This window comes from Gymnoscopelus microlampas (genome assembly GCF_963454915.1).
Source record: "Gymnoscopelus microlampas genome assembly, chromosome: 15".
NCBI classification, from domain to species: Eukaryota; Metazoa; Chordata; class Actinopteri; order Myctophiformes; family Myctophidae; genus Gymnoscopelus; species Gymnoscopelus microlampas.
In genome coordinates, this window is record NC_139952.1 from 50317957 (window position 1) to 50329129 (window position 11173).

Below are 11173 nucleotides of genomic sequence, written 5' to 3' on the forward strand. Positions count from 1 at the left end.
TGTAATTTGAATGCAAAAAAAAAAGAAAAAGATAATTTCAAGCAACAGTGCTTAAAGTACTTAAAATGCAAAACAGGGAAACAATAAACACTTTATTTGTTTTAATGAAATGAATAAACATGTGTGTCTTCTAGACTCAAAGGCACATTGCCAATCTATCTTAGGTCACAGAGTTCACTACGTTAATTATGGATATCGGAATCTTTGAGAGAGAAAATACATCCGTTTATCAGCCTTCCTGTTCTCCATGATATCTCATATAGAATATACTGTGAAGCTGTTTACACAACGTTAGGTGGCAGCTACTGAGAAAAAATGCTTTTGGTGTATTTAATATACCAAGATTATATTATTATTTTATTCTCTTTTTGCTCTTTTTTGCACTCTCTTTTTTCAACCCATTAAGACGTAGAACGCATCTGTGTCACTTTATATTTCTTTGGCTATTCAAAAATAGCAGATCTACAAGCTCATAGCGCGGCACCGAGTGCCGCGCTATGAGCTTGTAGATCTGCTATTTTTAAAAAATCTTGAAAAAAAAAAAAGTTTGGATTAAAAAAAAAACAACCGTTAGGATTTAGAAAACATTTTTAAGAATCGCCTCAGGTCTTAATGGGTTAAAAATGTTTTTACGGTTTCTATCATCATTCTGTTATTATCTTGTCTGAAGGAAGCCAAACTAAAATAAGTTTTACTCTTATGTATGTATCTGTACACAAGATGTACAACCTTGAACCTTGAGCAAGACACTTAAAACCCCTAACTCAGTGGCTCTCAAAGTGGGGACCGGGGACCCCCAGGGGTCCTTGAAGGGGTTCCAGGAGGTTCCACCCCCCCCCCCCCCCCCCCCACGCCTGAGCGCTCATCAGAGCCATCTAAGCAGCCATCAGCTGGGTGAAGCAGATTCTTTTTTTCCCCTCCATCATCAGACACTGGCGAGACACAGAGAGGCGTTGGTGCCTCCAAACCCAAACGAGTTGCTGAGAGCGATCCTCCTCCTCCTCTGCTGGGGGTCCTGGGGGTCCTGGGGGGTCCTCCAGGGCTGGGCGGTGCAGGGGACGTAGTTCAGGTCAAAGTCGGGCCCCTCGGTGCGGTCCAGGTTGAGGGTGGGGGGCAGGACGGCGTGGTAACAGGCCAGAGCGGTGATGGCCGCCTCCAGGGCCCCCGCGGCCCCCAGGAGATGACCCGTGGCCCCCTTGGTGGACGACACGGCCAGAGACCCCCCTCCTCCTCCTCCTCCTGGGAGGAACAGTCTCCTGATAGCGGCGTTCTCCGCCGCGTCTCCCAGCGGCGTGGACGTGGCGTGTGCGTTCACGTACGACACGTCTGCCGGAGACACGCCCGCGTCTCTGAGCGCCGCAGACATGCACCTTTAAGAGAGACCAGATTTTGAAGTATTTTTGACTTTACTGGAGTATTTCCAAATTTCAGTACTTTTACTCCACTACATCTCAGAGGCAAATATTGTACTTTTTACTCCACTACAATTATTTGAAAACTTTAGTTACTAGTTACTTTGCAGATATAAATTATTATATAATGCAACATAAATTAACCACTTTAGCCCTATTTTATTCCTCGGCTATTTGAAAATAGCAGATCTACAAGCTCACAACGCGTCGCATCGCGGCGCGTTGTGAGCTTGTAGATCTGCTATTTTTAAACTTTTTAGTACTTTTAATTTTGGTACTTTAAGTACATTTTTGTACCAATACTTTTGTACTTTTACTCAAGTAAATTTAGAATTCCGGACTTTCACTTGTAACATAGTACTTCTACATTGCAGTATTATTGATACTTTTACTTAAGTAAAACATTTGAGTACTTTTTCCACCACTGTCAGACATGCACCTTTAAGAGAGACCAGAGGGTTTATATCAGGACAGAAACCTGTGTTTATTTTCATAAATTTACTTCCTACTTGATAGCGAAACACAGAACTAAAGCTAAGGGTGCAATGGTTGCTCCTACACTGTGGAACGCTCTACCTCTGCCCATAAAAAATGCTGAGTCAGTTGATTGTTCAAAACACATTTTCGTCTTATAATAATAATAATAATAAACTTTATTTGTATAGCACCTTTCATGACATGAAATGCAGCTCAAGGTGCTTTACAGAGCAACAATACAATTATAGTAAAAGTACAACTAATTTAACAATAAAGCAAAAAAAGAAAAAGAAAAGCAAAAGCATAAAACAACATTAAAATAATAGCAAAAGGCAGTGAATCAGGCTTAACAGTGAGGACATGGATAACAACACAGAGATTTAATAATCAACCAAATAAATCAGCTAAAAGTAAGAGTGAAGAAGTGCTACGCTGTCGGTCCGTAGAAGCAGAATGCTGCTTCACCGTATTTTTTATATGTCATTGTAGGCACCTCGAGCAGGTCAGCACTTGAAGACCTGAGGGGCCGGTTTGGAACATATCTCTCTAGGCAGTCATAGAGGTAGGAAGGTGCCAGACCATTTAAAGCTTTTATAAAACTATTAAAATAATTTTAAAATCAATCCTAAAAACAACCGGGAGCCAGTGTAGTGAAGCTAGAACAGGAGTTATGAAGTTTCATGTTGTGCTATTGCTCTTATGTGCCTTGTTGTAACTTGTCTTACTTGACACATGATGTGAACGTCTCCATCAGTAACATGATGTGAACGTCTCCATTCAGTAACATGATGTGAACGTCTCCATTCAGTAACACGATGTGAACGTCTCCATCAGTAACATGATGTGAACGTCTCCATCAGTAACATGATGTGAACGTCTCCATCAGTAACATGATGTGAACGTCTCCATCAGTAACATGATGTGAACGTCTCCATCAGTAACACGATGTGAACGTCTCCATTCAGTAACATGATGTGAACGTCTCCATTCAGTAACACGATGTGAACGTCTCCATCAGTAACATGATGTGAACGTCTCCATTCAGTAACACGATGTGAACGTCTCCATCAGTAACATGATGTGAACGTCTCCATCAGTAACATGATGTGAACGTCTCCATCAGTAACATGATGTGAACGTCTCCATTCAGTAACATGATGTGAACGTCTCCATCAGTAACATGATGTGAACGTCTCCATTCAGTAACACGATGTGAACGTCTCCATCAGTAACATGATGTGAACGTCTCCATCAGTAACATGATGTGAACGTCTCCATTCAGTAACACGATGTGAACGTCTCCATTCAGTAACATGATGTGAACGTCTCCATCAGTAACATGATGTGAACGTCTCCATCAGTAACACAATGTGAACGTCTCCATCAGTAACATGATGTGAACGTCTCCATCAGTAACATGATGTGAACGTCTCCATCAGTAACATGATGTGAACGTCTCCATTCAGTAACATGATGTGAACGTCTCCATTCAGTAACGTGATGTGAACGTCTCCATCAGTAACATGATGTGAACGTCTCCATCAGTAACATGATGTGAACGTCTCCATCAGTAACACGATGTGAACGTCTCCATCAGTAACATGATGTGAACGTCTCCATCAGTAACATGATGTGAACGTCTCCATCAGTAACATGATGTGAACGTCTCCATTCAGTAACATGATGTGAACGTCTCCATCAGTAACATGATGTGAACGTCTCCATCAGTAACATGATGTGAACGTCTCCATCAGTAACATGATGTGAACGTCTCCATCAGTAACACGATGTGAACGTCTCCATCAGTAACACGATGTGAACGTCTCCATCAGTAACATGATGTGAACGTCTCCATCAGTAACGTGATGTGAACGTCTCCATCAGTAACATGATGTGAACGTCTCCATCAGTAACACGATGTGAACGTCTCCATCAGTAACACGATGTGAACGTCTCCATCAGTAACACGATGTGAACGTCTCCATCAGTAACATGATGTGAACGTCTCCATCAGTAACACGATGTGAACGTCTCCATCAGTAACACGATGTGAACGTCTCCATCAGTAACGTGATGTGAACGTCTCCATCAGTAACATGATGTGAACGTCTCCATCAGTAACATGATGTGAACGTCTCCATCAGTAACACGATGTGAACGTCTCCATCAGTAACATGATGTGAACGTCTCCATCAGTAACATGATGTGAACGTCTCCATCAGTAACATGATGTGAACGTCTCCATCAGTAACATGATGTGAACGTCTCCATCAGTAACACGATGTGAACGTCTCCATCAGTAACATGATGTGAACGTCTCCATCAGTAACATGATGTGAACGTCTCCATCAGTAACACGATGTGAACGTCTCCATCAGTAACACGATGTGAACGTCTCCATCAGTAACACGATGTGAACGTCTCCATCAGTAACATGATGTGAACGTCTCCATCAGTAACATGATGTGAACGTCTCCATCAGTAACACAATGTGAACGTCTCCATCAGTAACATGATGTGAACGTCTCCATCAGTAACACGATGTGAACGTCTCCATCAGTAACATGATGTGAACGTCTCCATTCAGTGACATGATGTGAACGTCTCCATCAGTAACATGATGTGAACGTCTCCATCAGTAACACGATGTGAACGTCTCCATCAGTAACATGATGTGAACGTCTCCATCAGTAACATGATGTGAACGTCTCCATTCAGTAACGTGATGTGAACGTCTCCATCAGTAACATGATGTGAACGTCTCCATCAGTAACATGATGTGAACGTCTCCATCAGTAACATGATGTGAACGTCTCCATTCAGTAACGTGATGTGAACGTCTCCATCAGTAACATGATGTGAACGTCTCCATCAGTAACATGATGTGAACGTCTCCATTCAGTAACGTGATGTGAACGTCTCCATCAGTAACATGATGTGAACGTCTCCATCAGTAACATGATGTGAACGTCTCCATCAGTGACATGATGTGAACGTCTCCATTCAGTAACGTGATGTGAACGTACCTGAAGGCTCATCAGTAACATGATGTGAACGTACCTGAAGGCTGATCAGTAACGTGATGTGAACGTACCTGAAGGCTCATCAGTAACATGATGTGAACGTACCTGAAGGCTCCGTCTCCATCGGCGGTGGGGGCGGTGATGTGACTGGCGTCTCCAGACAGGCCGTAGCCCAGGACCTCGGCGTAGATCCTGGCTCCTCTCTGCAGGGCGTGGTCCATCTCCTCCAGGAGGACCACGGCCGCCCCCTCGCCCATCACAAAGCCCTCTCTGTCTGGGTGGAAGGGCCTGGAGGCCAGCCTGCATGGGGGGGGGGGACGGGGGGGGGACACACTCCATCATCATTGTTGTACAAATAATGAATCTATGAAAAACATGATCAGGCTATGATGTCATAAGGTGTGCCTAATACCTGGGGTTATGGTTCCACTTGGTGGCGAGCGCTCTGGCCCGGGCGAAGCCCGCCACGGCCAGCGGCCCCACGCAGGCCTCGGTGCCTCCGGCCACCATGAGGTCGGCGTCGCCGTGGGCGATGAAGCGGGCGGCGTCGCCCACGGCGTGGGCGCCCGTGGTGCAGGCGGTGGACACGGCGTGGTTGGGACCCTTCAGCTTGTGCTTGATGCTGATGTGGCCGGCCGCCATGTTCACCAGGATGCGCGGCACGAAGAACGGGCTGACCTTGTTGTAGCCGCGGCTCTGGAAGGCGGCCGCGGTGCGGGCGATCTCGTCCAGAGACACCATGCCTAGAGGGGTTTGAACCGTGATAAAACACCATGCCTAGAGGGGTTTGAACCGTGATAAAACACCATGTCTATGGGGGTGGGAACCGTGATACAACACCATGCCTAGAGGGGTTTGAACCGTGATAAAACACCATGCCTAGAGGGGTTTGAACCGTGATAAAACACCATGTCTATGGGGGTGTGAACCGTGATACAACACCATGCCTAGAGGGGTTTGAACCGTGATACAACACCATGCCTAGAGGGGTTTGAACCGTGATACAACACCATGCCTAGAGGGGTTTGAACCGTGATAAAACACCATGTCTATGGGGGTGTGAACCGTGATAAAACACCATTTTACCATTTATCTTAGTTGACCATTTAACCCATTAAGACCGGAAACGCATATGTCATTTTTAGATTTATTTGGGCTACTCAAACAAGAAAGAAAATGACTTGAAGTCATATTCTACCAGGTGCTGTGTGTGTGTGTGTGTGTGTTTGTTTTCATAGACCTGATTACTTGTTTTTCGGAATGCTTATTTCTCTCGCCAAACCTGGCAACATAATTTGCGACGCGAAACGCTAATAATGTTTTTTATATAAGTGGTGGCAACATTTTTAGACACCACACAGGTCTTCCCAACAATAGCGAAGATTGAAGTCAGTGTGAACATGGCCAAATAATAACTTAATAGCCAAACTAGGTCTAATGAAGCACGCTAGCATTTAGGCTAACTGTGTTAGCCTGAGGCTGCAGTACAACTTGCACTGTCTGCTCTGCAACTGTTGCAGTGTGAATGAGGGGAGCGGAGAGCGGAGGGCTGTTACTGTGGGGGGCGGGCCGTCTCCCCATTCGTGTGGCCATTGGCTTCAAGGAGTGAAGGACAGCCAGGACAGCCAATGACGCAAATGTGTCGAAAATATGTCTAATGCAAATCTGTAATATGTCGACCTCTGCTCTGACGATTCTTAGACTCAGGCGCTCTTCGAGCACCTGGTAAAAAGCAAATATATACAAGCTCATAGCGTGGCACTCGGTGCCACGCTATGAGCTTGTATATATTTGCTTTAGATCTTGTAGATCTGCTAATTTTAGAAACATTTAGAAATGTACTATGGTCATTGATCTTGATCATTTTATACTTAGATTTTTTTTTATGGTGTAAATAGCTACAACATTAATAATCTACAACAAGCTCACGACATGTCACATTGTGAGCCTGTAGATCTGATATTCCCCTAAAAAGGTTTGAACATTTGAAATGTATTGAAAACGTATGGGAATTCTTTCAACGGATGAATTAATGGGAAACGATTTGAACAATTATGCAAAAAAAAAAACAATATTGTGATTTTCTCAAATAATTGCGATCATCAGGCGATCGCCTTTAACCATACGTACCCATGCCCACTGCCACCCCGGTGGCCAGCTGCTCCTCGGGGGTCCGGGGGTACCAGCCCGAGTCGTCCAGGGCCAGCTGGGCGGCCCCCAGGGCCATGACGGTGGCGGGGGACATGCTGTTGACGTCCCCGCGAGAGACGAACCTGTCCTCCTTAAACTGGCCCTCCTCGTCCCCTCTGGGGACCAGCGCTGCCACCTTACAGGGGACCGCCTGGTACTGGTCTGGGTCAAGGGCCACGATGCCACTCTCTCCTAGAGGGGGTATTGTAAGGATGAGGATGGGACCAGTGGCGTGCACAGACATTTTGAGGGGCAGGTGCTCAAGTAAATTATACTTCTTTTTGTTTACTTGGTCTGCTCTTTTTTCCCTCTACACCTATACCTCTTTGCCAAAAATAGCCGATCTACAAGCCCACAACGCCTCGAAGCGCGAGGCGTTCTGGGCTTGTAGATCTGCTATTTTTGGCTGCTATTTAAAGATCTCCTCAGAAAAGGGATGCTAGGTTTCGAGTGGTTATGGTAAAAAGAAAAATCATATCACATAAAGATTTGGCGGACCCCCTGTAGTAACTCTGAGGACCCCCTAGGGGTCCCGGACCCCCTGTTGAAGACCCTGCTGTAAACTGAAAAAAAGGGCACTTCTGGTCAAGAGGGCAAAGGGCAGGTGCTCCAGCACCACCTAGAGTCTATCTGTGCACGTCCCTGGATGGGACCAGAATCCTTATTATCGTTTAAAAAAAAAACGCTCACAATAATCACATCGCAGAGATTTTAATTGATTTTTCATTCATTCAACCTTTATTTATTTTCTCGGGGATACATTGAGGGCAGAGCCCTCTTTTTCAATTTTTGCTATTGAACATAGGAACATAGAACATTTCTGTTTCCCTTTTTAGCCTTTGTGAACAAAACTTGACAAATCCTTCCTATATTAAAACTGCCTAATGGGAGGGACCTATGACTCACACATAACCCTGTCACATGCCCATATAAGGGCATATACTGATGACATCAGGGAGATAATATTTAATAGGCATAAAAAGGGACGAGGAATGACAGATACAGATATCTCCATATATGGGCATATCGGTCTGGTGGTGTGACGTAGGTGTGAGGATATGTTGAGTATTTTAAATATACAAAGAAATGACTGACAATGACCACTACCAATAATCTAAATAATGTACTATGGTCATAATATTTTTTTTTTTGCTTTTAAAAATGATCTACAAGCTCACAAAGCGTCACATTGCGACACTTGCAGCTTGTAGATCAGCTATTTCAGCTACAATATGTTTTCTGTGATTCTGATGATTGTGTAAAAATGTATTGGCATTGATCTGAAATAAGTGTAACCCTCTCACCCTGGATCAAACGGTTCCACGGAAGCTCGGTCCCCGTCCCAAGAGGGCTGACCAGGCCGATGCCGGTGATGACCACCCTTCTCCTTCTGCCGGGCGGTCCTCCAGAGGAACTGTAGCATCTTCTGGCCCCCAGGCATGAGGAGCCCCCCACACAGGGGGCCCCCTGGCTGCTGGTCAGAAGGGTCCTGATGCTGTGGGACCTCCTGAGCCGGAAGAACTTTGTCCAACGGGACAGAGACGGCGACGACATCTTTGTCACTAACGTCCACCTCTGTCTGGTTCCTGCTGTTCTACTGTAGGTCAGAGGGAGAGGTTCACCAGGTAAGGAGAAAATAATAGATTATTGTCTGGGATGTGTGTTTTCTGAAAAACCTATATTTCTATATCAGTGGTTTTCAAACGTTTTCATGTCAAGGACCCCCCCCAACATTATATGAATTTGGCCGCGAACCCCCATCTCAAAATATGTTGTTCCAGGGACCCCCAACAGAAGCAAAGATTTGAGTAAATGTTCACTTTAAAAGAAAAAAATATATTCAAAGATTTGCACACATTTTCACGATTTTTCAAAAATAGCAGATCTACAAGCTTGTATATCTGCTATTTTTGAATAGCCAAAGTGTAAAATAATGCTTTTTTATCTCAAATCTAATCTTTGTTAAATAGCTCTATATTGTGATAGTAATCATTGCTATAGTGTTTATTCAGTAACGGGGGTCTCTCTGTCTCTCCAGCTCTTAGTTAACACAACATATATACCGTAAATCCTCTAGTAGTGATCCTCTATTCCATTAAGAAACCGTCTCTCTGTAGGATTAAATGTTCCTCTAGTTACTTTGCACCATGTGAATAATAGTCCTGAAACTCAGAGACATGACATCATTTATAGACACTGCAGAGTGAAGGTGGATCTGTAAGTGTGAATGAGCTGCTTATAAAGCCCTCATTATTACACTGCTGGCTCTCCTCGTCATGATGACGTCACCATGATGTCAGTCATGCCCAAATATGGAATTTATATATTCTAGACACAAGCTGATGCAAATGCAGTACTACCTATTTAATGTAAGCACAACCTCAAAACTACACTACACCATTGGTTCTCAAAGTGGGGTACGGGGACCCCCAGGGGTACTTGAGGCGGTTCCAGGGGGTCCCCAGCTAAATGATGGACAGGAACCAAATGGACCCTTATGGGTCTGTAACTCTGAGAGTGTACAAATGGAACCAAATGGACCCTTATGGTTCTAACGGGTCCATTTGGTTCCATTTGTACACTCTCAGAGTTACACTAACATTGATTTTACAATGTGAATTGGGGTCCCAGAGGTATAAATGCCATTAAATGGGGGTCCATAGCCCTAATGCATGTTAAACTGGGGGTCCTTGAAATTAAAATGGTTGAGAATCACTGCTATAGAGCCGTAAAAATCTTCTCTTATGGGGGTCCCTGGCATATCTATTCAAATGGGGGTCCGCGGGCTAATAAGTGTCAATTTGGGGGTCCTTGACATGAACAAGTTTGAGAACCACTGGACTACACAACACTACACAAGTACACAACACAACCCCAGGAATACACAGAAACTGAAACAAATGCAGGACAACCTACCTATAACTCTAAAGTAATAAAAGCTCCATTGAGTTATGACTGTATAGAGTTGTTATGTTAGGAGAAGGTAAATAGAGTAATGAGTGAATAACAACATGAAGTCACATTGCAGCCTACCGGTGTCAGCCAATGATAGGTAGTAGATATGAATGCCTGATTCTTAACAACTTAAAATAAATTAAATCAAATCAATAAAATACACAAAATAAATGTAAAGACAATATATGAAATAAAACCAATGCCAAGATTGTAAATATTCCAAAACAGCATCACATATTGATATTATATTATATATAATTCAACATTACTATTTTATTGCATTGTATGTTATAGTTTAATAATTGTACTGTATTAAATTCATTCATTTATTTTATTTTATTTTAAAACATCGTATTAATTTCTGGTTAACATCGCGTTTCCCAGCCTTTTCGCAGAACCCGTGGAAAGACTGGTTTCTATTCCCAACTAAACAGTGTGATCGTGGCCAGAGCCCGCCTACTACATCCGGTCATTCCCTCGTTCAGATACACTTACGCGACTAATTCCGTATCCGCTCTAGAGCCCAGACCGGATCAGCAACCTGCAGAGTGAATCGGTCCCTGTCTGATAATACTTTCCGGTGTAATATGTGTTCAGGCTTTATGCAGGTCGGCTATGTAATGTTGAGGACCAGTGTTGCCATGTCTGCTTATTATAAGTGACGTTGGGCTTGTTTTTCTGCAAAGTCACTTGTAAATATTATTGTTGGTAGTTGTGGGTTTCTAAAGTGTAGATGTTTATTTGGTCTTGTTTCTAAAGTGTAGATGTTTATTTGGTCTTGTTTCTAAAGTGTAGTTGTTTATTTGGTCTTGTTTTGTTTATTTGGTCTTATGAGACAAACTGTTAATAAAGTCAAGTTAATCAATTAATCAAAATAGTTTTCCTAGACATGGAATCGGGGAACGCATCTCTAGATTTGAGCTATACCATCATTTGTATACTTTGGCTATTAGCATATCTACATTTGTGCAAATCTTTGAACATATATATATATTTTTTTTAAATAACATTTTTACTCAAATCTTTGCTTCTGGGGGGTCCCTGGAACAACATATTTTGATGGGGATCGGCAGCCAAAAACATAATTTCGGGTGGTCCTTGACAAGAAAAAGTTTG

The 11173-nt window shown here is 43.4% G+C and overlaps 1 protein-coding gene across 2 annotated transcripts; it reads right to left on the reverse strand.

Annotated features, from left to right (window-relative positions):
* Positions 1–904: 904 nt before the first annotated feature.
* Positions 905–10138, reverse strand: oxsm (3-oxoacyl-ACP synthase, mitochondrial). Of its 2 annotated transcripts, XM_084081440.1 has the most exons (6): positions 10019–10138; positions 8407–8699; positions 7043–7294; positions 5325–5655; positions 5018–5212; positions 905–1370 (listed from the first exon to the last, which is right to left on the reverse strand). In XM_084081440.1, the coding sequence occupies exons 2-6, from the start codon at positions 8654–8656 to the stop codon at positions 926–928; spliced, it is 1473 nt and encodes a 490-aa protein (XP_083937566.1). In that variant the 5' UTR covers positions 8657–8699; positions 10019–10138; the 3' UTR covers positions 905–925. The 2 variants fall into 2 exon arrangements, with proteins under 2 accessions (XP_083937566.1, XP_083937567.1); XM_084081441.1 differs by lacking the exon at positions 10019–10138 and having other exon boundaries at positions 8407–8714.
* Between the last annotated feature and the right edge of the window lie 1035 nt (positions 10139–11173).